Genomic DNA, 27,726 nt, shown 5'->3' with positions numbered 1-27,726 from the left:
GGACTTCAATAGACCCCATTACAGATTCAGTGCAGCTTCAAAGGGCTTTAAATGATACCAGACGAGGAATAAGGGTCAACTGCCTTCCATATCCTTCAAAAAACGTATGTCCTACACCTTCCCTATTCAACTTATGGAAAAACGGAACTGGTGCCGCATCCGTGCTATAATTTGAATAAGGAAGGCGTAGGACATACAGCGCAAGCGTTTTGAAGAATACAGAAGGCGGTCTGGCGGAAGCACTTGTGAGGCGATCATTTGTGTTTATAAAGCATATATATATATATTTTTTTTTTAGAAAATGACAGATGGTTTCGCTAGATAAGACTCTTATTCCTTATCTGGTATCGTTTAAAGCTCTTTGAAGCTGCACTGAAACTGTAATTTTGACCTTCAACCGTCTGGAGGCCATTGAAGTCCACTATAAGGAGAATAATCCTGGAATGTTTTCATCAAAAACCTTCATTTCTTTTCAACTGAAGAAAGAAAGACATGAACATCTTGGATGACATGGGGGTGAGAAATTTATCAGGAAATTTTAATTTGAAAGTGAACTAATCCTTTAATAACCCTAATCTTTGGATTGCTATATTAGGTGGAATGCAGGAGCATTCACACAGTCTGATTAAGACACTCGGATGAGCTTCAAAATGCCTTCAACTAATAAAAACAAGTTTAACAAACAACTCTACCTGATATAATTGTATAACCCGGATTGATAAAAACCTAACAAACTATTTTTATCCAGTGTTCATTACTTTCTAGAATGTAGAGAAGAAGTGCTGGAGAAAAATCCCTGGGTGATGTTTCTGGAACTGCTTGGCCAGTCGTCTCTTCTGTTTGACGGACAGGCCATCGCTGTGAGCGATATGGTGCATTAACTGCTTTAAACCTTCAAGAGTGGCCTTATCTTTGTTATCCTCATACTGCTGGAGCGACACCTGCTGGCAGAATGTGAACACTGCAAAGGCAAAAGAAGTAGCTTCAGAAGATGGTAAATCAAATCAATGCATAAATCAGTTTTATAGGGAGACTGTGAGTGAACTTACGTGCTACGTTATCTAGATCTCTCCCTTGCTGCAAAGTTTGTAGCGTCTTCCTCACAGCCTCAATCAACGATAAGGGTGTCTAGATATACAGGTATGAAAGAAAATGATTTCAACATTCAGTGATTTGCACAGAATTTTCAAAGATAATGTATTTGTAAAAAGGGCATACCTTAAAGAGTTGTGTGCGATTATCCATGAGGAACAGCAGTAGCTGCTCACATTGGACGCGAGTCATTTCTTTACTCTGAATCACAGCCTTCACAAACGTCTTGCTAACCAAAGCACGGTTCTCTGTCTGTTTCAACACAAATGTGCCTGTGCATTTATAGTACGCATTCACACATTTTTTTTCTTAATTCAAACATGTTAAAGGTCCCGTTTTTCGTGGTTTTTTGAAGCTTTGATTGTGTTTATAGTGTGCAATATAACATGTGTTCATGTTTCGCGTGTAAAAAAAAAAACACTATTTTTTAACATAATTTACTTATATGTATACCACTGTTTCCACTGTCATAAAAACGGGCTGATGACTTCCTTGTTCTATGAAGTCCCTCCTTCAGAAATACGTAACGAGTTCTGATTGTGCCAGCGGTTCCTGTGTTATGATTCGACAGTAGCTTAGCGAACCTTGCCCGGAAAGGTCACGCCTCTTACCATAACGTGGAGATGCACGCGCTCAGTGTTATTGTAAACATGTCTTTAATTTTACCCTATCAATTTGAGCCGGAATCAGACCCGGTGATTGGACTGCGGGATGAAAATAACAGCGTTTCGACGACATGGCGACAAACACACTCTACAAACGCAACTCTTGTGTATTCCTGTGGGCGGAGGTTAGTCAAAAAACTGTTTTAGTGACGTCATTAAAGAAGGAAGTAGAGGGATGTAGTCCAAACTGGCCGTTCGATGTAGGCGACTTCTGTTAAATAAAATATCTCGCTTGGCATTGAACTTTGAGCTTTAAAATTTTACAGATTTTATTTATACTCTAAAAACATTACACACTAACTAAAGTTTGAAACATGGGATCACGAAGAACGGGACCTTTAAAAATGGACAATGGATTTACAGTGAGATTTTAAAATTTCTTTAAAGAATTTAATGCTTTTCTTCAGCATGGACGCATTAAATTGATCAAAAGTGACAGGTATATATTGTTACAAAAGAAAATCAATTTCAAATAAATGCTGTTCTTTTAGAACTTCATATTAATCAAACAATAATATATTACAGTTTTCACAAAAATATTAAGCTGCACAACTGTTTCGAACATTGATTAAGAATAATAAATGTTTCTTGAGCAGCAAATCAGCATATTGAATGATTTCTGAAGGATCATATGAAACTGAAGACTGAAGTAATGATGCTGAAAATTCAGCTTTGCATCACAGCAATAAATTACATTTTATAAACTTATTAAAATAAAAAAAGGATATTTTAAATTGAATTAATATTTCACAATATTACTGTTTTTACTGTATTTTTGATCAAATAAATACAGCCTTGGTGAGCCAAAGAAACTTTTGAATAGTAGTATATAATAATATAATTGTATAATTATTATTATAATTAGGAACGCCATGCGGGTGAGTAATTAATGACAGAATTGTCATTTTTGGGTGAACTAACCCAATAATAATAATGAATTAATTTTTATTTGTGTTAAGACATTTTTTTTAATGTTTTAAAAAAAAATTAAGGATACATTCTAATAATTCACTTTTTAGTAGGAATTCCAAGAGCATAAATAAATAAATATATATATATATGAGAAATTGATCTTTGAAATTGATCATTTATCTGATCATTGATGATTTATCTAAGTATTTTCTATGCTGATACAGTGAATGGTTGAAATCAATCAATCAATCTCCTGCGATCGTTTATACAGACTGAACTCTTGATCACCTGCTTGTGTAGTCTGAAAGCTTCATTATCTGCAGCGGCTGCCATAAAGCCCAACAGTCTGCGTAACTCGTCTCTGCTCGTGGACTCCAACAGCTGCAGACAGAGCTGAGCTGCTCTCAAGGCATCCTGACTTCTCCCACAATCTACACACAAAGATCATTCTAAATAACACAGAAACAATGAACAGCCTCTAACACAAATGACATTGAGCCCATTGTGTTGTACATTTACCCAAAAGATGTAAGACTCCAGTCTGGATGTCAGTGTAGCGGCCTGACAGTAGTGGAGGTCTCTCTGGGCTGTTGTAATATTTAGCGATGGTGTCGAACAGCAGTCTCTTATGCTTCCCCTCCCCAGATGCTGCATTCTGTTGGATGAGCTGCTCACTGGCAACCACGATTAACTGATCTGGGAACAGCTCAAGGCAGTCAACTGCTGCCAACAGCCAAGGGTCCAACCTTCAAAGATATGAATGACACACACACAGGTGAACCCAAATAAAAACCATGAATCTGAATGTGACGGCACTGAGTATTGTGCACTGACTCATGCAGGTTGAGACTCTCTGAGACTTCACGATCCACGCAGGTGTTGGAGATGACCAGGTCACCGTGGTTGCGCAGAGATGAGCGCAGGGGCTCTGGTTTGGCAGGCGAGGTCAAAATACAGTCCAGCATGGAGATCTCAACCACTTGTAGCAACTGAAGTAACGTATGCTGCCTCCAAACGTCCCGCACCACTGAGACGAACACAAGAAGAGAAGAGATAGAAAGGGCTGTTCACATAATGCATTGTCATGCATCCTTCTGATTTGTGATTTTTGTTAAAAATTTGTTTAAAAATTGAGTTTTAGCACATAGACATGTTTAATATTCTAAAACTCAACTTGTATATAGAACAAAAACACTAGTGTTCTATTTTGATTGTTTTTATTTTAAAATTATTATTATTATTATTATTATTATTAGAATTTAATGAATTATAAGCTTTTCATCAACACACAAAACACCCTAAAGATCCCTTACAAACTTCAGTTTGGGAAGAGCTGCTGTACAGTACTCTATTATTAAAAAATAATAAGTAAAAAATACAATGAGCATTGTAATATATAATAAATGTCTCAGATATTAATATTCTACACTGTTTAATAGTATTAAATTGTTAAAAATTTGAAAATAACAGAGACAGGCCATATTAGACCACTTTAGACCTCATTAAATCTCATCAGACTCCCTAGAAACGGCACCAGACAACGTTAGACCAGATTAAACCACATAAAACCAAATTAGACCTCAATAGACCTTTAAGAAAACAATTGAGTCTAATGAGACTCCATTGGACCTCACCAAAGCCCAGATAAACCACATTAGACCCCTGTCAGAACCCATCACACCACATCCGACCACCTTCAAAAAACCACATTAGACTCCACTTAAACCTTTTAGATCCATTTAGATCTCAGCAGACCAAATCAGACTCTATTAGACCACAATACACTACATCAGAACCCAAAAAGAACATTTCCTTCTTTGTTTGAACCTCTTTAGACCCATTCAGATCTCAACAGAGACCAAATCAAGATTAGAAAATTAGAAAATCCTAAAATTAAAAATCGGAAACAGTCATAGTTTTGCCCTGTGATGTAAACTAAAGGCAATATAAAAAGGCCACACCCTTAAAAAAAGCTCCACCAAAACTTATTTACATATTAACGACATTAACACAGTGACAACATTTATTTCTAACAGGTCTGATAAGTGAATATAACACATTTTGTATGGTCAAAAGACTTTAAATGCAAATGCTATGAAAGGCAGAAATTATGTTCTTTAAAAATCAAAATTATGAGCAGTTTCACCTTTTTTTGACAGGAAAGTGTTGGAAATGGCTGCACGATGTAGATCAGAAGGCACAGATGGGTGCAGGTTTATATTCTTCAGTAGTCTCTCCACTCTTCTGTCTGTTGATCCAAGAACCAAAGGATTGGAGATCGTCTGCATTTCCCCAAACCTACAAACAAACAATATAAAACCTTAAAGGGTTAGTTCACCCAAAAATGAAAATAATGTCATTTATTACTCACCCTCATGTCGTTCCATTCCCGTAAGACCTTCGTTTATCTTCAGAAAACAAATTAAGATATTGTTGATGAAATCCGATGGCTCAGTGAGGCCTCTGTTGAGAGCAAAGCAATTCAAACTCTCATGGTCCATAAAGGTACTAAAAACATATTTGAAACATTTCATGTGAGTTCAGTAGTTCTATCTTAATATTATAAAGTGACAAGAATACTTTCTGTGCACCAAAATTTTTTTTAAAAAAAAATCACCAACGGCTATCAAACGGCTAAACTGCTGAAATCACGTGACTTTGGCGCTCCGATTGATTAAGCTCTGAAGCAGTATTTTGAAATCGCCCCATATAGATATTGTTGAAAAGTCTTTATTTTGTTTTTTGGCACACAAAAAGTATTCTTGTCGCTTTATAATATTAAGATAGAACCACTGAACTCACATGAACTGTTTCAAATATGTTTTTAGTACCTTTATGGACCTTGAGAGTTTCAATGGCCTTGCTCTCAATAGAGGCCTCACTGAGCCATCAGATTTCATCAACAATATCTTAATTTGTGTTCCGAAGATGAACTAAGGTCTTACGGTTGTAGAACGACATGAGGGTGAGTAATAAATTACATTATTTTCATTTTTGGGTGAACTAACCCTTTAAATTCTGCAAATTAAACTTTTAGGCCCTGTTTCCACCTGGTATTAAGATGCGTTTTGGTCGATCGGATCACAAGTGGACGACGCTAAATACAGGTATAAAACGTTTCCGCTTCCAGAGGTAGTTGAAAACGCATTTGACCGGATTGCTTTCGTAGTGGAAACGCTCATGTGGTCGAATGTGTTCAAACAGCCACTAAAGACTGCCTACTCTCTGCCAGATATGCTCTGCCTATTTTTTTCCCGTAGTCTTTGGTGCGTTCATATGTAAATTGCGCAAGCTTTTTTTGTCGATTAGGTCGAAAGATCTATAAAAAAAAAAATTTAAAAAAAAAAACATATTTACCCACCCATAGACCTTCCCCTCTAAGAAATCAGGACAGAAGTGGTTGAAAGTGGTTTAAACGTGTATGTGTCTCCCTTGTCCACTTGTGATCCAATCGACCAAAAAGCATCTTAATAAAAGGGCTTGATGTACCAATGATACAAATGATACCAGTTCAAATGTTCAATTACCTTGAAGTGGTCTTCCTCTTTCCAGTTTGTTTGTCTGGTGTCTGGTTCTCATCGCCACTGTATCTCTTTTTGGCCGATCCGTCCAGGAAGCGGTACAGGCTGCAGCTGGAATCCTCAAAGGTCATTTCTTTTTCTCGTCTGAAGAGCTTCATCCCAATGGGTTCAAACACTCGAGACTCCATTAAGGCTTGGCAGAGCCTGGCAGCTTTGAGACGGGACACTTCGCTGGAGCAGAAATAGATGTTCTGCATGAGGTGGCTCAGAACCACGTCCACTGCATCAGAGCCAGTAAAGCAGTCATGATGGACACGCAAGTGCTGTCTGCGGGGTCGGAGCTCCACCTGCGTCCGCAGAGCCTCAATGATGTTCTGCCACAGCTGAGTGGCCCTGAAGGGCCCAGAGAAACCTAAAGGACATCAGGACAAGATGATGAAGTCTTCAAACATGAACAAAAAGTACCAATAAACACGTTTACTGGGCATGTTCCATGGTAGTACCATGCTACCTCTTGCTTACAAACAGAGTGCTTATTACATACATCATACTTTAAAAGAATCTACTTAAAGGGTTAGTTCACCCAAAAATGAAAATTCTGTCATTTATTACTCACCCTCATGTCGTTCCACACCCATAAGATCTTCATTAATCATATCGCAAATTGAGATATTTTAGTTAAAATCCGATGGCTCCGTGAGGCCTGCATAGGGAGCAATGGCATTTCCTCTCTCAAGATCCATTAATGTACTAAAAACTGATATTTAAATCAGTTCATGTGAGTACAGTGGTTCAATATTAATATTATAAAGTGACAAGAATATTTTTGGTGAGCCAAAAAAACTAAATAATGACTTATATAGTGATGGCCGATTTCAAAACACTGCTTCAGGAAGCATCGGAGCATAAATGAATCAGTGTATCGAATCAGCGGTTCAAAGCGCCAAAGTCACGTGATTTCAGCAGTTTGGCGGTTTGACACACAATCCGAATCATGATTTGATACGCTGATTCATTATGCCCCGAAGCTTCCTGAAGCAGTGTTTTGAAATCAGCCATCACTAAACAAGTCCTTATTTTGTTTTTTTGGTGCACCAAAAATATTCTCGTCGCTTTATAATATTAATATTGAACCACTGTACTCACATGAACTGATTTAAATATGTTTTTAGTACATTAATGGATCTTGAGAGAGGAAATGTCAGTGCTGGCTATGCAGGCCTCACTGAGCCATCGGATTTCAACAAAAATATCTTAATTTGTGTTCCGAAGATGAACAAAGGTCTTACGGGTGTGGAACGGCATGAGGGTGAGTAACAAATTACAGAATTTTCATTTTTGGGTGAATTAACCCTTTAAGTTTAAACTGAATATAATGTTTTTGGACACTTAATTGCTTGTTAATTCCAATTACAGACCATGTAGAGGAGTATAAAGGAACATCAGGTAGAGTATAACCAGTATGAGAAATCTGAACTGTGATCTTATTTGTGAAAAACTTATCAAAACGTTCACAAATAGATATAGAAGGCTTAGGGAAAAATTTAATAGGAAGATTTAGCACAGTGTGAATGGTGGAAAAAAGAACATGAGGTTTATTTTTAAATATATATATATATATATATATATATATATTTTTTTTTTTTTTTTTTTAAATATACTTTTAAGATATTAAGTACAGTACAAGTGCAAATTCAAAACAATTAAGCTCAATTGTTTTCACAAAGTATGGTATTAACATCTGATATATCACTATACTATACCTTTCAAACACTTTTATGTTTTGTGTCTTTATAAACAGTATGATAATGCAGAATCAATATAATTATGACGCAAACACATCACCATAAAAATATTCATTTCAGTTACACTCATAGAAATCAGCTGGTTTGAAACTTGTTACTTAATCCAAGATACTGATGAACTCCATCACAGTTGAAACATAATAAACATAATGAAAACACGGTAAAAACTGCTGAATAGCCTGATACGGATGTTGATTCATTTAGGCTAGTTCGTTATCAATCTGGTGGAAATATTCAGGTAACATATAAAATCAAATTGTACAAAAACATAAATGCTTCATATTAAGCGTTTGTTTATACCTGATAGTTGTTTATTCTCTCTGAAACAGGTTTGGCTGTTCAGTCTTCTGAACCGCGGAGTCAAATCCACCGCCATCGCGGCATCGGAAATGGCGTCACACGCTCATTCGGTGACGTACATCGAAGCTCTGATCTGAGATCAGCTGCAGTTATGTGAGACCGAATTCACATTCTGCGCGTTTGCTTGAACGAATCTGATCCTAGAACCATGTGCTGTACTATCCCTACCGTATGAACTCACACGCAGTTACAACGCAGTTACTGTGGAAAAATAAGACGATCGCGATCTAACATTAGATTTATCGGTACTCTAGTTTTTGCTGCAGAAATAAAATACTTCCCTTTATTTTATTATTTTTCTTTATATATATTGGTATTATATAAACTATTTTAATAAATGCAATAGTATTTGATATTTATTTGTTAATATTACTTATATGTAAATTTACATTTAAATAAATAATTCACATGCTAAAAATGATGAATATAAAGATTTTTTTTTTTTTTGCAAAAAAGTACTGTTTGTCATATAGAAATGGAATCATTCCATATTACATGGAACTATTATTAATTTTAATGACATAACGTTACTGGTTTCGTTTCCACGCGAGGATGAGTGAGATTTAAGAATGTGAAAGTGTTGCGGCTGACACGTAAACATTAGTCATAAGACATACACACTGTTTAAACTGGTTCACAGCATCTCCTATATTAAAACCTGACGATTTATGTAAGATATTAAGCGCGACCTGTGTTAAAATGACTCTTTTGTTTTGAGCGGTCCGCGCGTGTCCTCTCCGGCATGACGTCACAGAGGGACACTCCACGCGACAAGTGTAGACAAGATGGCGCTCGCTGTTGTGCCACAGAAGTAACCAGTGCTTGACGAAAAATCAGGTTAGTAAAATATCACCGATTTTAAACAGCTCCGATCTAATCGTGTTTACACCAGCGCCGGAAATAAAATACAATCAATGTATTTTAGTCGCCCAGCACCCCAGTTTCACTCCAGTGCTGTGTGATTTTAGCATTAGCACTCTAGCATCCCGTGTGTTGGTTAACTTTCCTCTATAACAGGCTCATTAGAGACACTAAAGTAGCTGAGCTGCTCTGAGCTCAGCTGTTAACCTTGTTAGCTCTTTGAAACTAGGCAGATGAGGGAGTTAGTTAGCACCTATCATCATTCAGCATTCGCGCGCCTAAACACCTTCAAAGTCATATGGATAGTTTAACTAGTTAAATGAGTTCAATTTGGTTGTCCATCCTATTTTAAATACAATCCCAGACTTGAATTCGCAGAGTGATAAAGACAAGCACTGAATACGCAGTAACAACTTTTACAAACCAGTTTAGAGTAGCAATGTGCTATACGCATATTTAACCTTCTAAGTAAGACCAATGTCAACAAACTAGATGTATTTCTAGGGTTTTGTTAAACACACGTGGGGCCCAGAGGAACCGGGTGTTATTTTGGTCGTGACACAGATTATTTATCAGGCGTCTGTAAAGCTAAATAAGGGACATGCATTTGCTTAAGCCGGGTTGTTTACATGCTAAGCGAGTTACTGATGTCTACAGGCTTGAAATTGGTGCCTTAGTTTAGTTTTAAAATATTCTTTGAAGCATCAAGATACTATCGTGTTTTTTTGGACATAGCAACATGGAAATAAGTTTTTTTTTTTTTTTTAAGACATGTACCATATATCTCATGTAAATACTGTGGTATTCGTATTTAGAGTGTAAATGTCATGTTATTTGAATATGGTGATGATTCAGTGTTGATATATATCAAAATACTACTGTAATTCTATTTGGTTATGTACCATGGTAGTATCCTGATATTCCTTAAAGTACCTTGGTGTGCTAATTACTAATACCATGGTATGGGAATATTTTAGTACCATGTTTGCTACATCAGTGTTTATACAATGTTACTACCATGGTATGCTTTGAATTACTACTGTGTAAATGTAGTGGTTTGTTTCAAAGTAAAATCATGTTTTTAAGCACTCAGTGTCATGGTGTATTTCACTCTACCATGGTATTACTGTGTTGGAGAAATACAGAGATTGTTCGTTTCTGTGTGGTCGCTCTTATTTGTGTGTTTGTGTGTGTGTCCTGACAGGAATAGGTACCTCCTCCTGTGTCGGATCAACTGTGTTCTTGAGCAATAGTTTTATGATGGTTCTGTTAAATTGCTGTCTTGATATATTATCATGTGTCTATCTCAGGGTTACTATGATACAGGATCACACAAAAATTCACAAAACACTGAAGACATTGTAAACAATGACACATACACTACCATTCAAAAGGGTTTTTATGTTTTTTCGAGAAGTTCTTTATACTCACCTTTTTATAAATATAATACATTAAAATTGTAAAATATTATTATAATTTAAAATAACTGTTTTCTATTTTAAAATATTTTAACCCTTGTGCGTCAATTAAAAAAGTTACACATAGGTCCATAGTGGACAAAAATGTCCATGTCAATAAAATTGAAGCTTGGGAGCACAGACTTAAGTTTGGTCTCATTTTAAAGAAGACCCTTGGCAGAATCTTGTTGAAGTTTAAAAAAAAAAAAAGGTATAGAGGTTTAAGTTTATGAAAATTATTTATGAACATTATTTTATATAAAATATATATTTATGAACCATGTTGAACTCTAAAACTGCTAGAAAATCAAAGCCGTAAATCTAAACAAGTTGTGTTCCAAATTTGAGGTTGATATCTCAAAAAATGAGCTTTTAATAAGATTTTGTTTGGGCGTGGTAACATATTTTCCCCATTAGATGCCAGCAAAACTCCACTGGTACACACAGTGGTTGGATTTGTGATTTGTAGTTTTTCTCTCTCAAATATTGCAAGCACGCACACACGCAATTTATTACACGTACAAACCACACTCTGACATCCATACCAACACACCCACACAATTATAGCTGCACAATTTATCCAATTGGCTCTATAATATGCATTAGCCGAAAACAAGAATAAAGCGAGCATATGCTTTATAGGCCAAACCTGAGAAAATGGCACCATCTGGTAAAAAATAGTAAAAATTTTGAAGCCTTGTCAACAGAATGAAAGCCTATTAACAAAGATCACATCATTTTATAGTTAAATGGCCCTAGGATTAAAAACTGCCATTTTAATGGGTTTCAGTGAGGATATTGTTGTCCTTAAGAGGTCCTGAGTGGAACTATGTTGTTGTGTTCCTAGTGCAAAATAGATTTTTTAAAAGAAATGGGGGTGAAATAGTAAAATTCCAATAAAAATACACACCTGTGTCAAAATGTATGCCGTTGGCATTAACATAGGCAAAATGATTAAAAAAACATGAAAAAGACAATGTCCATAAGGTCGCACAAGGGTTAAAATGTAATTTATTCCTGTGATGGTAAAGCTGAATTTTCAGCATCATTACTCCAGTCTTCAGTGTCACGTGATCCTTCAGAAATCATTCTAATATGCTGATTTGTTTGTGGAATCTGTTGTACTTTCTTTCATGATTCTTTGATGAATAGAAAGTTCGAAGCAAGGAAAGTTGTAGCGCTCACAGTTACAAAATTCTAGTTTCCTTCAGGTGCGTGGAACCAAAAAAGATACTTAAGCAAAACAGAGAAGAGTGGCTGGTCGCAAACTGAATCCAAAAAAAGACTAAGGTCTTGAAAAATACAAAATATATTATATAAATTGCATGGTGCAATAAAGTGCAAAGTGCAAGTGAATTAAAAACAGAGGCGCAGACGTTTCAGCAATTTGCTATCCTCAGTGCTTAAGATGCAACAAACAATCACCCTTTTCTAGAAAGACAAGCAATTCAGAGCCATCATCTTAATCCAATTATCACAATCATCAATTAGCACCAATAACAATCAATTATCACAGGTGTCACAGCAAGAGAGTCTGAAAGGCAATAAACAAGGCAAAATACATGAAATGTACATAGAAAACTATGAAAATAAATTTGTAAATAATAAATCACTTTGCACTTTATTGCACCATGCAATTTATATAATATATTTTGCATTTTTCTAGACCTTAGTATTTTTTTGGATTCAGTGTGCGACCAGCCACTCTTCTCTGTTTTGCTTATGAATAGAAAGTTCAAAAGAACTACATATATTTGAAATTTTTGTAACAATGTAAAAGTCTTTACTGTCACTTTAAAAAGAAAAAAATCTTACTGACCACAGACTTTTAAATGGTTGTGTATGTATTGATCCTCTCTGAAATATGAATATGAATAGAAATAATGTCACAAATGAATGACTTCACAACAACACGTGTCTATTCTAGTCTGATCTTTTTTTCACTGCAGATTAACCATCATGCCTTGGGAGGAGCTGGATTCACTGCTGGCTGCCGTCACCATGGTGATGTGAAGAGGGCAGTGACTGACTGTGATGGACAGGTGTAAGCACGTGGGTCGCTTAAGACTCGCGCAGGACCACTCGATCCTAAACCCGCAAAAATGGCACTGTGCGGACTGCAACACCACAGAGTCAGTGTGGGCATGTCTCAGCTGTTCGCACGTAGCGTGTGGACGCTACATAGAAGAACATGCGCTTCAGCACTTTAAGGTATGTTTAAATGATGATGTGTTGCATACAAGTAATTGATATAGTATATAGTTTAAAGCCATATAAACAAATACATACAGACTCATCAAATAGTTTTAGTTAATTTAGTTCACTGGCGAAAAAGTGTTCATTCTCTTTTTTACGTTAAAATGCTTGCTCCTGTCTTAATATGCAGCATCAACTAGTCACAAGTAATTTGTTGGTTGATCCTGAAATTATAGCGGTGGGCGATATGACCAATTAAAATAAGAATCTGGTCATATCGCTCACCCCTGTAATTTCAAGATCAACCAACAAATTACTTGCAATTACAATTTTATTTCACTATAACAATATATATCACACTCTAGTTTTGTGCTATTTTATCTCAGTTCTGTTACTAAAAATAAGAAGAAAAAAAGCAAATTACGAACAATAGGACAAATACAATATAACAAAAATATGAATTTAAATAAAGTTTTCAGGAACAATAGGTTTATTTAACATGTAGTTAGAAATAGTACAGAAATTTTATGATCAAATGTAAAAATAAAATATTGCGTACTCTTCACTGTATGAATTAAATATAAATGTACTCTTATTAAAGCTAAAAAAGAGCAGTAAGTTATTTACTCTTTTGTTTGATTAACATTAATGACACAGTGCAGCAGGTAGGAATATATTAGGCTGCGGTCACTTTAAGACCAAATGCGCTGATCCAATGTATTGATACACATCCGGTTTACACCCAACTGTTTACTTTCACTTGATATATGACACCGGCTGTGTATACATGAATACTCCACACATTGATCATTCTGACATAATTGCATGTGTATTCAACCATTCAAGCGCAGTAAGACGTGAAAGAGAACTGAATTCGCGATTGCATGTTGTGAGACGCGGCTTTCTGTGCACACATTTACGCTGTGTCACTTGGCACATGCACCTCACCGAGTTCCTTTTCAGGGTATATTGTGCTTATTGCGAGTTTTATTTTTCACTTCTTATTGTGCTTAATAACACTTTTTAACATTGAGCACGTCCCAAATTCGCGATCGCCTTCTAAGAGAGGCAGCTTTCTGTGCGCGCACCTTTTAGCAAAAGCACTGCACCAAGTTCCTTTTCAGTATATATTGCGCTTAAAACTCTTATTAACATCAAGCCCATCCCGCTCCTTTATATTGTCATTCATGTATTTAATCACTCTGAAGTGTCAGTAGTGCCATATATTTACATACTATAGCAAAATCTCTAACGATAGACATCTTATACAGTGGTATTGATATATATTGTCAAACCGCCGGCCCAGCCCTACTTTACCTTTACATTGTGTTCCAAATTATTATGCAAGTGACGTATCAGTGGGATTTCAGTACAATAAACATCCAGATTTTAGTTTTTCAAATAAAGTATTTTTGTTTTATTTCTCCATATCTTTTTAGATAACTGGTATCAATCTCAGACACATTTGTTAAATAGTTTGCCAGGCCTACTTAGGTAAATGGAAACCCTACTTAAAGATGTACATTATTTAGCAAGTCACAGTTCTCATGTAATATGGGGAGGAAGAAAGATCTTTCTGAAGATGAAAAGCATGAAATGGTGCAATGTTATGCAAAAGTCATGAAAACAACTAATATTGTGTGAAAACTGAATGGAGATTATGGAACTGTCTTAAGATTTGTGAGTGATTTAGAGCACAGCAGAACTCAGATAGGTCAGATAAAGGCTTAAAGTTTCTGTCAAACAAGTTAATTGTATTAAAAGGACAGCTGTAAAAAAAAAAAAAAGCCACTGTTGAGAAGCAGGTATTTGGAGCTCCTGGTGTCTTTGGAGTCTCAAGAACCTCTCCATGCAGGCTGGCAGTTATGTGTAAAATTGCAGGCACCCCTAACCAAACCTCACAAAGAGAAACATTTATAGTGGGTGTAGAATACATTTTCAGACAGTTTTATTGCTGTGGTGTTTTTTGCAGCATGGGATAGTGCATAGTGCATTGTATTTAAGAAGGGATTATCCTTCTTTTTATGCCAAAGCTGAAAATAGCTAGTTATAAACTACACATATCTTGCAGAAGTCATTTTGACACCCTCAGAGACCCTAAAGGGACCTTCCATCTCATTTCCCAATATTCTAGCCCAAATCATCACCACTCACCAACCATCCAGAAATCCATCCATTTAGACCATCCATTGTAGTATGGCATTCGTCAGTGAATAAAACTATTCAAAAATGAGTCTTCATTTATTTCTTCACCTACTGTAAATGTTTCTCTTTGTGAGGTTTGGTTAGAGGTGGTTGAAATGCAACTCTACGCATAACTGCCATAACTGCATAACTCTGCATGGAGAGGTTCTTGAGACTCCAGAGACACCAGGATCTTCAAATACCTGTTTGCTGCTCAACACCGGCTTTTTTATTTTATAGCTGTCCTTTTAATATAACTAATTTTGTTGACAGAAACTTTCCTTAAAAGTTCTGCTGTGCTCTAAGTCACTCACAAATCGTATGATATTTTGATAATTTATATTCACTTTTCACACAATATTAGTTGTTTTCATGCCTTTTACGTAACATTGCACTATTTCTTTTCATCTTCAGAAAGATCTTTCTTCCTCCCCATATTGCATAAGAACTGTGACTTTCTTAATAATGTGGAACAACCTCTAAGTAGGGTTTCCATTTATCTAAGTAGACCTGGCAAACTGTTTTGTCTGAGATTGATAAGTTATCTAAAAAGATATGGAGAAATAAAACAAACAAACATTCTCTGAAAAACTAAAATCTGAATGTTTATTGTTGTGAAATTCTCCTGATATATGTCACTTGCATAATAATTTGGAACACAGTGTAGATATAAACGTGAATATCCATAAAAATGGTCAAACTTATCATCAGACTTTGTCTTATATTATAAGAATGTATTGTATTAGATATTGTATTCATTTTGAAGTTTGATTTGTTTGTAGGAGCAGCATCACCCTTTGGCCCTGGAGGTGAATGAATTGTATGTATACTGCTACTTGTGCGATGACTACGTGCTGAATGATAATGCGACGGGTGACTTAAAGCTGCTGCGTAGCACGCTAAGCGCCATTAAGAGCCAGTGCTATGAAGTCACCACGCGCAGTGGACGCACTTTGCGCTCGTCCTCTGCTGCCGGAGACCAGCTGTCAACTAGCACGCAGGAGCTGCAGTTGCGCGACGAGGACCGCATGTTCACGGCGCTGTGGCACCGCCGTCGTGCCCTGATTGGTCGCGTATTCCGCTTGTGGTTTGCACAAACGGAACGGGGGAGGAAGCGATTGGAGGAGGAGCGGCAGCAGGAGGAAGAGGAGGAGAGGAAGCGGGAGGCACGGGAAAGAAGGCGGCAACTCAAACGGCAACTCAAAGAGGAGCTGGAAAGCGCACCTCCGAGAAAGAGCCATCGCATTCGTCGGCAGAGCCTAAAGGCAGATTCTGCGGATCCAACGGTAGTGCCAGCCAAAAGCACCAAATCTGTGAGGCGTAGGTCTACTCCTGCTCGCGTCTCCACCCCTACTCCACGAACTCCTAGAGAGAGAACGCCTCAACCGAGGCCCCGTCCACAAGCCAAGGCCAAACGGCCCCGGGCCCCACCTCCTAAAACAAGCGATTCGCCTATCAAACGGCGACCCACCGTAACTCCAGGAGTGACGGGTTTGCGCAATCTTGGCAATACTTGCTACATGAACTCGATATTGCAGGTTCTGAGTCACTTGCATGTATTCCGGGAGTGCTTTTTGAGACTGGATCTGAACCAAGCGTTGGAACTCCTAGCCTCTGCCGTCAGCCGCAAATTAGGACTCTCTGCTCAGCGCGTGACCCAGCCCAAAGGCTCCAACCAAGGGTCGGGGCTCAGCGGAGGGGCCTCCCGTTCACGCAACATGGAGCTTATACAACCCAAGGAGCCAAGCTCCAAACACATCTCGCTTTGTCATGAGTTACACACACTGTTCCAGGTTATGTGGTCAGGCAAGTGGGCTCTGGTGTCCCCATTTGCAATGCTGCACTCCGTGTGGCAGCTGATCCCGGCGTTCCGAGGTTATGCACAGCAGGATGCACAGGAATTTCTTTGTGAACTTTTAGATAAAGTCCAGCATGAGCTGGAACGGACCAGAACGCTAACACCTGCCACTGTTCCAGCCAATCAGAGACGGCTTATCAAACAGGTGCTCAGTGTGGTCAACACCATCTTTCATGGCCAGCTCCTCAGTCAGGTAATGAGTTTTCAGATAATCTCATCAGCTGATTAACATTAAACATTAGGCCAGAAACAAGCTCTAAGCAAGTACACAGACTTGGTCAAAGCACTGCAAGGGTGCATAAGTTTGGCTCGATGGATCGCAAGGGTGCGGCCAGTCATGCTGTACTTACTTTATGTCTGTTTTTTGCATTGCTGTGGGAGTAGCCAAACTTAATCAGTACTCAAGGGGGTGATAGAGTTACATTTAAATGTTAGAGTTTCCTTCAGCCTGTTGTTCTGGCATGCCAATAGTTCTCCTGAAAGGCCCTGTTCAAAATGGTGTCCTCACAAAGTCCACAAGGTGTTCAATTGCCTGGAGGGCCAACATCCTGCAGCTCCAAACTCTCTGGAAGCTTCTAGTAATCCTGAAGACCTTTATCAGCTGGTTCAGGTGTTTTATTGGGTTTGGAGCTTAACTCTGCAGGACAGTGGCCCTCCAGGAGTGGGATTATACACTCCCCCTGTCCACGTGGAAGCTGCAAAGTGCACATTAATGACGAATACCCAACAGTCTATTGAAAAATTTGGGACAGGACCAAAAAGAAAACTGTTTACACTGCATGTGTTGCATTCTCACTGTCCGTTGGGCAACACTGGGAATGCCACATGCTTGCATTCTAACAAATCTCGGATGCTTCTTAGCAAGCAAGCGTAATTTAATTTGAGTTCACGTACTTGACTGTTTCTTCTGTAAACATTTTTACACATTTAACAATTTGGCTAAAAATCCTTGTGTCTTTTCTTGTAGGTGAGGTGTTTAGCATGTGATCATCGCTCAAACACAATAGAGCCCTTCTGGGATCTTTCTTTGGAATTCCCGGAACGTTACCACAGCAGTAAGGATGCTGCACAGGTTCCATGTGGGTTGACAGAGATGCTGGCCAAGTTTACAGAGACTGAGGCTTTGGAGGGAGCCATATATGCTTGCGACCACTGCAACAGTGAGTTGGAAACATACTAAAATGTAATGTGACCGTAGGGAAACATTACAGGATAATAAATAGCCTGGAACTTGAAATGGATATCATGGCACTCAACCCCAAACACTCTTACTTCCAATTGGCCAGTTAAACAGATAACCCCGCCCTCAAACTCACATAATTAACCTATCCTAAAGCTGTTGTCGAGCCACCCAAACAAAGAGAGCAATATTTTGAAAGCATCACAGTGTTTACATTCCTCAAGATGCCAGCCTTCTAATGGGTAACTTACAGTTGTCTAAACATTAAACTTTGATAAAAGAAGTATTTCAACATCAGAAAATCAGAACACAGTTCACTTTTAAGTTTTACCTCAAAGGTTTAACACTCCCCTTGAGGCGGCAATCCAACTCATCAAAAAGTTCTGCTGTTTCTTTAAGGTAAACGACGGCGATTCTGTTCAAAGCAAGTTGTCTTGACTGAAGCTCAAAAACAGTTGATGGTTCACAAACTGCCTCACGTTCTCAGACTGCACCTCAAACGCTTCAGGTATCCACACATATTTACATGCACATGATCTCCTGGATTTTCCTGACTTTGAGGTTTCTGTCATCAGTTGGATGTTAATGTGTACGTGTATGTTTAGGTGGTCTGGGCGAAACCACAGGGAGAAGATTGGCGTGCACGTTCAGTTTGAGCAGGAGCTGAACATGGAACCCTACTGCTGCAAAGACTCCAGTAACATACCCCATCCACAACACTTCCTCTATCAACTCTCTGCTGTCGTCATGCACCATGGGAAGGGATTTGGCTCCGGCCACTACACTGCCTTTTGTTATAATACAGAAGGAGGTAAAACATTCTTGTTTTCATTTGCCACTTCAGAATAGTCTAGACTGTCAATCGGTTTTGTATGGAGTATAGATATATTATTAGTAAAATGGTATACACAGTACCTTTGTGTAACTCATGCAAGAAATGGCTTGAAGTAACTAGTGTAAATGTCATGTCAAATGTCAAATGCCATAACCAGAAGTTCATCCGCATAGAAAAGTAGTCCCTTCATAAAAGGACAATTTATAAAATTTCACAGATAAAAAAAAAAACATTTGCTTTTAGAGCTGCATGATTAATCGTAAAAAGATCTCAATCTCTATTCAAGCACCCATGCAATATTATTTTATTAATGAAAACGATTCGCCTGTGTCTATTAAAGGTGTAATGTGTAAAATTTGGGAGGATCTATTGACAGAAATGAAATATAATATACATAACTATGTTTTCAGTGGTGTCCCCTTACATGTCAAGTCGCCATCTGTCTTGTGTCGGTCAGATGGCCACCGTAGGTTCTCTATGTGCTTCGAAAGGGAGGGGTGAGCGCTGTTGGATGCAATCCATAACCTCACCACTAGATGCCACTAAAATGTACACACTGCACCTTTAAACCTTTGACAAAACCAGAGCAATCACATCTTGGTTCGTGCTTCCGTGCTGAGCCAGAGAGAGCAGTTTTGAACCACACAGTAGTTATTTCTGTTACAAATATTTAAATTATCACAGAAGTACTAAGATTAAAGATTAAATTTAGGATATATCACTGACGTCTGATCAAAATGGAGCAAACCACCTTTTGAAACCAACTTGGTGCTTCAAATAACAGTTGTATCAATTACATTTTATGCCACTAGGTGGCGACAAGTGACTGTTAAAAATGAATTTGTCATTGAATCGTTCATTCAAAAGAATTCAAAAAGTGTTCAAAAACACTGATTCCAGTAGTGAACCAAGTATTTATTAATGAGTCATTGAATTCATCCAAAACCTTTATTTAAAAATAATTCATTCAAATTAATCATTTTCCAGCAATTAATATTTTGTCAGAACCTATAGCAAATTACATGTTATTTTGTGTAGTTGTATATTCAGAAACATGGGGAAATCGTGATTCTCAGTTTATCCAGAATCGTGCAGCTCTATTTGCTTTATCAAAAAATACAAGAGGTACATTTTTGCTTTAAATCCTCCATTTTAAGTGTATTAGTGTAAGTACAGATGTAATCCATAGTTTTCAAATTATATTGAAACTGAAAGATTTGACTTATTTACTTAGTCAAGGGTTTTCCCCCCCTATTTAGTTATTATAAATACATTCAGGTAGAAGTTTGTATTTTTGTAATTAATGCATCTTTATTCTCCTCTTCTCAGGGTTTTGGGTGCACTGTAACGACTCTAAACTGAGTGTGTGTGCCGTGGAGGAAGTGTGTAAGGCCCAGGCCTACATTCTCTTCTACACACAGAGAAACTCTCAGGACAAAAGCAAAGCCAGTGACCTCTGACCCCCGCTGAGTAGCCAGTCAACCGCAGAGACTGTTTGTTTTGTACATTCTGTTGATATCGTTTTGAGACAGTTAGCTTGTCTCCTTTTTCTAGTGTACAGCAAATGTGGAGAGTATGTTTTTGTCACGCACACTTTTGCCTTAAAATTATACAACTGACAGATTTGGTAGGAGGCATTCTTGCAGTGATTGTAGCGTTCGTTTGTGTGCGTGTACGAGGAGAGCGAAATTGGTCCAAGTCGGAAGCATTAATGCTCTCATTAATGTCTCTGTGTATCCCTGATTGTTGTCCGCAAACCAAAGTTGAGTTTTGAATGTGTACCGAGCCTGAAAATGTTCGTAGTGTCAGTATGAAAGGTGTAAGAAACAAATGATGTTTTCTCTGTTCATATCACAAGTGTTTTAATATCTTCAAACATATGGTTAAAGTGCCCTGCCAAGTCAAATCAGTTTAAAGACTTTTAAAACAAGATTCGATTCAGGAATTTTTCTGTCTCCTTCTCAGAATGTAGTTTTATACCTGGTATTTGGGTAGATTTTTTTTTTTTTCCCATTTTACAGGAAAAAGATTTTTTCACCAGCAAAAGACAATTTATGCTGTATACATTGTCTGTGTGTGGCGTTAGACCGTTCTTTGTTGGATGTATGTTTGTGCGACTCTCACACACACTTTCTCAAATATCTTTTCTCAAATATCATCTTGTTGTTGTTCAATTTTTGTCCATTTTAGTGCAAACTATGCAAATTACCTCAATTCAGAGAAGATAAAAGTACCTCAATAAAATAATATTTTTGCATTTTTCTAAACAACTTGCCAACTGTTTTCTTTACCATTTTAAAGATTGTCTTTAGAATTTTCATGAAATTATATTGTCTATGAAACGTGCATGTCTCTTGATATTTACAATTGAAAACTTAAAGGATTAGTTCACTTTCAAATTAAAATTCCCTGATAATTTACTCACCCCCATGTCATCCAAGATGCTCATGTCTTTCTTTCTTCAGTCGAAAAGAAATTAAGGTTTTTGATGAAAACATTCCAGGATTATTCTCCTTATAGTGGACTTCAATGGCCTCCAAATGGCTGAAGGTCAAAATTACAGTTTACAGCGATCCCAGATGAGAAATAAGGGTCTTATCTAGAGAAACCATCGCTCATTTTCTAAAAGTTTTAACCATAAATGCTCATCTTGAACTAGCTCTCTTCTTCTTCTCTATTAGAATTCCAGCAGTGTAGACACTGCTAAGTGTATTACTGCCCTCCACAGGTCAAAGTTTGAACTAAATTGTCATATACAATATGCTAGTGCAAGTATATAACAATTAGTTCAAACTTTAACCTGTGGAGGGCAGTAATACACTTAGCAGTGTCTACACTGCTGGAATTCTTATAGAGAAGAAGAGAGTTCATTGAAGTCCACTATATGGAGAAAAATCCTGTAATGTTTTCATCAAAAACCTTAATTTCTTTTCGGCTGAAGAAAGAAGGACATGAACATCTTGGATGACATGGGGGTGAGTAAATTATCAGGAAATTTTAATTTGAAAGTGAACTAATCCTTCAAGGATTCATTCATTAACCAAAAACAAATTTACGCAAATCGCTTATAAACCTTACATAGTTACATTTAATGTGTAAGTCATTCATAAAACCTAAAAACTAATGTGTAAACTGCTGCATTGTATTAAAATCTATAAAATGCATAATTTGTTCGCAAAACATTCTTGCGTAAATTGATGCATATAATGAATATTGCGTAAATAACTGCATTGTGCCACCTGCACAGGTCTTCACTGAGGATGCCTCCGTGGTGCTGCAGGAAATCAAACAGATCTTCACAGGGTGAGGGGCGTTCCAAGACCATGATGTAGAAGCCGAGCTGGTCCTGCCACTCCAGCAGCTCAACTATTTGTGGAGCCCTGGGGCCCTTGTTAGCAAGCATTGTTAGGGCAACCTCTAATGGAAGGGGTGTAGAATGACCAGGCTAGAGGAAAGATCTTTTTTTTTATGATTGTTAGATGGAGGAGCATTCCCAAAAGAAGCATTAGTCCGTTCTTGAACAATTTGTTGTCCATGGCAGTTTGAAAAATCATTTGTAGTCTATGATTATTTTCATAATATAAAAACATGGAGATCGCAGCCTATACTTACAAGTCTGATATATTCCATGGTATCTGTCTTTAAAGCAAATTTCAGTGCCACCTGATCAACAAAGCACAAATTGTAACAGCTGACGTGTGCAGAGGTCATATCATTAAAGTCATGTAACACATCGAGTGCCCTAAATAGTGGACATAATATACAATAAAGGGATAGTTCACCCAAATATGAAAATTCTGTCATCATTTACTCCCCCTCAAGTTGTTCCAAACCTGTATAAATGTCTTTGTTCTGGGAAGATATTTGGAAGAATGTTAGTAATCAAGAAGATCTCCCCCCACAGCAGAACAAAGACATTTATACAGGTTTGGAACAACTTAAGGCGGAGTAATTGATGACAGAATTTTTATTTTTGGGTGAACTACCCCTTTAAGAAAGGAATGGAATGGATACAATGAGACAAAACAATTTGCTAACTGGATACTGTAAGTAAAAAATGAAACCTTATGGCCATCCTTCAAGCGAATCCCTTCGAAGACGGCACCAAATCCTCCCTCACCAAGCTTACTGCCGATTTCATAGAGGCTCAAAATGTCACCAATAAAAAGATAAATAATTGAATTTGACATTTTAAACAACATTTTTCATAATTAATAAACTTGTAGTTTTATTTTATGAATGGTAATTTGGAGAGTATTTGTCTTATTATTTGTCTTATTGTGTTATTTGGATTTGTTTTTTTTTCTTTTCACACCTTAAAAAAAGAGCTAAAATGTAATTATAAATTGTGAGAAACCTAAAATGTTACGGCTTCTAAAACATTAATTTTAAACATTTTTGACAAAGTACATATAAAGGTCAATTACTGTTGGGGACTTGAGCTGGAGGAGGCTGAACCTGCTGATCTTCAGCTGAAAGGACATCAGGGCCACTGGTGCGAGGTTCCTGAAGACCATGCTTCTCTACAGAACAGAGGGGCTAAAGAGGGGCACATTAACCAAAAGCTGGTTTTAGTCAAGTAATAATAATTATTAAAGCAATAAGCCATGGTTTACAGTGAATTTATAACAGCTAAGGGGCATTGTTAGGCACCACACGACCCCTTAGCTGATATAAATTCACTGTAAACCACGGCTTCACGGGACTTATTGCTTTTATAAAACGGTTACCACACAATACAAATATTAAAGCCAAAAAATATGTATCAATGCAACTTTCATGAAGTAAAATCATTAAAAGGCTTCCTTCCGCTGGAAGAAATAGTCCCTGACAGTGAACAGCAAAATAAGTTATTAATTTATTACGCCATTAGATGGTGGCAAAGATTGTCTTTATGAGCAAGTCACTCAGTCGCAAAGACTTTTATATTGAAACTTGTGAACACGGAACAAGATGCAAAAGACAAATGCTTTGACTAGCACTGTCAGTGTTAGCAAGGCACGGGAAAACCCATTAAATGTTAAAAGGACAAGATTGCAGCGTTCAAACGGATTTTTTATTATGAACATAGGACTGACCTGAAGGAAAATGCTAAATTTGAATGCAGGTAATACACTCGGTCACTCGATATCTCTCTCACAATACTCTTCTACATAATGCTGTAAGCTTCAATAAACAAAATCAATAGAGAACAAACATATGTTTACGTCGCTAAGAGTGGCAATACTTATGTAATGCGGTCAGCTGAACGTGGCTCAACCATACGCAAAAACGTCATAAAAAAAAAAGTTTGCAACCTGGGCATGCGCAGAAGGTATCGTCCGTGGAACCGGAGGCGGAGCCGCTGTATCAAACTTCCGCCCAGACGTCTGCGTCATCATTCATGTATTTTAAATAGACTATAAAAATTATACACAATTTAAAATCCTACCTATAAAATAATAGGCTATTCTGTTTCTAGAGCAATAATATTTTTGAGACAGCAAATTCAGTAGATAAACTCAATATAATATGCCACTAGAAACAACTCTAGATCGTCAGAAACGGTCCTGCCATTTTAAATCAAGTTCAACTAACGTTACAGGAGATCGATTGCTGTAATTAGAGTAGGCTATCATTAGTTTTGTCCTGCTAATTATTATTTTATACCCATAAAAATAATAAGTAACTGCCAGATAACGATCACCTGCTTTTTCCCGACATGGTTAACATTAGGTGTGTTATCTTAACTAATAACATTTATTAATTAGCTTATAACGCCCACATTTAATGTTACAGAAAAAAAGTTCAGTGATCCGTCAGATCCTGTAGGTCAGTTAGTACAGTTTACTGCTGAACACCTCATTTTGTTGGTGTTAAATAACAAAGAAATCGAAAATTAACAGTTAATACATCTTCAATCTCCCCTCGAAGCTCCGACAGTCCTCAGACAAGCTGTCAATCAACTTCGAATCATGACGACACGCCCCGTTTTTATAGACCTTATTTTCCAGAGAAACATGTGCGCCGCCATCTTTAGAATATTGTCTTTGAACTTCCGTTTTCGCGGTAGCCCTGTATATTTCTATGGCATCGCAGTCAAAGAATAATTAGCTGGTGAAGTGGATTTACCTGTTGTAGAGTTAACAAAAGTTATCATGAGCATTGTAATGTTTAAAGCGGGTGTCTTAACAAATGTCAGTAGAACGGGAAGATTTTAAAATGAGCAGTTCATTCATAAATACATATGATCGCTGTGGAAATACAAGCCGGAAGTCAAAAGACAACGAGCGCAGCGCTGAAAAGGGGCGGGGCTACATAAGGTCTATATAGCATCAAATTGCTAGCTAAAATCTAAATCATCACAAAAACGAACAATTGAATATATATCAGCGTGATAACAACTACCTTAAATGACCAAAACCATCTTTCAGAAAGTTTTATTTGAAGCAGAATTTATTTTTAAGTTTTCACTGAAGTCTCATTCGACTGCATTGAGAGGGCGGGGTTTATGACCTGTACTGCATCCAGCCACCAGGGGGCAATCAAAGAGCCCGCAGCTTCACTTTTCAGGACGTATGAGACACACCCGGGCTCAACCAATCAGAATAAAGGGCCGGAACTATCCGTTTTATATTATTATTTATGGCATACTGATTGTGATTCTTAAGTGCTTCTGTGTTTTGGAAAATGTCATATGTTAATAATAATTAGTAATAAGTAATTAATTAATTAAATTCCCTTTAAAGGGTATTTAGCTGAAAATGAAGACAAGACCTTTGGATGTGCAGCGCTCCAGTAAACAAAAACCACACTGGCATTCACATCATGAGATTCACCTTAAATACTTCTCTGCCATGCCGGCGCAGTACCCTGGTCCTCCACTTTTACTTTCTGACCTGAGCCGGCCCTCGGGTCAGAGAATTGATGAGAGGGTGACTCCATCCTCCTCCTCTTTCTCCCCTGCCTCTTGTTTCCATCACCAACACCAATGGGCTGAAGATAATTCACCGCCCGCCACATTAGTGCTGGATGTTGGAGGTGCAGTTTGATCGAAGTTGTACAACAGATCAAAAACCTCATTCATAGATGAAGACATGCTTGTTCTTCATCTTGTCTAATAATGAAATGGTAGAATATAGGGTGAATTCAGGTTGACTTTTTGCCATTGAGATGAGTGGGGAAAAGTGTCCCAATCACCTGATTTCATTGAACAATGTGGACATTAATTAAATCCATACGAAAAAGGTTTATGGTCATTATACAGATTTGAATATATTTATTATACAAGATATCTTTCTTTTTCTTTTCTTTTCTTTTTTTCCCAAAACAAACTGTTTTATTATTGTTTTATTGCAATAGCCTATATATTTTGTACAATATTATATAATTTGATTTTAAAATAAACATTTCAAAACATATACAGCTATGGAAAAAATTAAGAGACCACTCCAAGTTCAGAAATCAATGTTAAGTGGTCTCTTAATTTTTTTCCATAGCTGTATGTGGAAAAAAAAAATATATATATATGTTCAAAGAACTAGACACAAGCATAGAAAGTCTGCTGAAGACCCTGAGAGTTGATATGAACAAACAATTATTTCAGTATTGTGTTTTTACTTTGATTACATGTAATAAATGGATATTTTTACATGTCTGTTTACTTTATTATGCGAAACATCAATGAATTTCACATTTTTCATTGTATTTTTTCTTTGGTCTCAAGAGTACATTGCACTACCATATCATATAGGCTAATACATAATTATCATGTAGGCTACCTTTAGGTATACCTACCTGGAAAATTTAAAGCAGTTTTACAACAAAATAGAAATAATAATAATCTTTACAAATACCTTGGTTAGGCACATACACATTTTGAAGGCCATAGGGTCAGCCATCTAACACTGAACTGGACTAGATCCAAAAAGCAACAGTATGAACACAAAGAGGTCTGAGACCACATTCCAAAAAAGGAGCCGAGTCCACTTTCAGGGACAGTGTGAACATAAAGAAAACTGGGTTCTGTTTCACTTGGTTCACTTAAATGAGTCGGCTCTTTTAAAGAGTACCCAAGTGTGAAAACAAACTACAGCTGGTCCAAAACGCAGCAGCTAGAGTTCTTACTAGAACCAGGAAGTATGACCATATTAGCCCATTTCTGTCAGCACTGCATTGGCTCCCTATTAAACATCATATAGATTTAAAAATCTTGCTTATTACTTACAAAGCACAATGTTTAGCTCCCCAGTACTCGAGCGAGCTCTTAATGCATTATAGTCCTTCACGTCTATTGCGATCTCAGAATTCAGGCCAGTTGATAATACCTAGAATATCAAAATCAACCGCAGGCGATAGATCCTTTTCCTATTTGTTCCAAGCATTGTTCTGGAAGCAGACACACTCGGTCAGTTTAAATCTACACTAAAAACGCATCTCTTTAACCTGGCATACATATTACACATTATCAATTTATATTTTCACATCCGTTAAAGGATTATTAGGCTGCATAAATTAGGTCAGCCGGAACCGGGAACACTTCCTATAACATCCAATGTACTCGTAACATCGGAAGAAGAATGGCATCTACACTAATATTAGTCTCTCTGTTTATGCTGAGGTTTACCATAGTCAGCCAGATCTGGGCCATATCCAGATCAGAAGAAGGACCTGCACCTAAACATGACCACAACACATCCCTGAAGTGTCAGCAGAGTTTGGGTCAACTAGACTCTCCCCTTGTGAAGGCCTCATCGTACACGACACAGATCCCCAACAAACCCGTTTTCATACCGGCATGATGAATCCGATCTTCAACCAG

At 37.4% G+C, this 27,726-nt stretch overlaps 2 protein-coding genes across 2 annotated transcripts; one reads left to right on the top strand and one right to left on the bottom strand.

The window, feature by feature from the left end:
• Positions 1 to 484: 484 nt before the first annotated feature.
• depdc4 (DEP domain containing 4) lies at positions 485 to 8,673 on the bottom strand. The gene is made up of 9 exons (XM_048155238.1): positions 8,296 to 8,673; positions 6,197 to 6,602; positions 4,816 to 4,967; positions 3,504 to 3,696; positions 3,189 to 3,415; positions 2,958 to 3,100; positions 1,219 to 1,344; positions 1,050 to 1,128; positions 485 to 961 (listed from the first exon to the last, which is right to left on the bottom strand). The coding sequence occupies exons 1-9, from the start codon at positions 8,369 to 8,371 to the stop codon at positions 762 to 764; spliced, it is 1,602 nt and encodes a 533-aa protein (XP_048011195.1). The 5' UTR covers positions 8,372 to 8,673; the 3' UTR covers positions 485 to 761.
• Positions 8,674 to 8,988: 315 nt separating this feature from the next.
• Positions 8,989 to 21,193, top strand: usp44 (ubiquitin specific peptidase 44). The gene is made up of 7 exons (XM_048155237.1): positions 8,989 to 9,192; positions 12,623 to 12,884; positions 15,836 to 17,104; positions 17,879 to 18,071; positions 18,491 to 18,599; positions 18,697 to 18,902; positions 20,256 to 21,193. Exons 2-7 carry the CDS (start codon positions 12,708 to 12,710, stop codon positions 20,384 to 20,386), a joined length of 2,085 nt encoding a protein of 694 aa, XP_048011194.1. The 5' UTR covers positions 8,989 to 9,192; positions 12,623 to 12,707; the 3' UTR covers positions 20,387 to 21,193.
• Positions 21,194 to 27,726: the final 6,533 nt, after the last annotated feature.

Source organism: Megalobrama amblycephala, linkage group LG14 (genome assembly GCF_018812025.1).
Source record: "Megalobrama amblycephala isolate DHTTF-2021 linkage group LG14, ASM1881202v1, whole genome shotgun sequence".
NCBI lineage: Eukaryota > Metazoa > Chordata > Actinopteri > Cypriniformes > Xenocyprididae > Megalobrama > Megalobrama amblycephala.
This window is presented reverse-complemented; position numbering and strand designations above follow the sequence as displayed.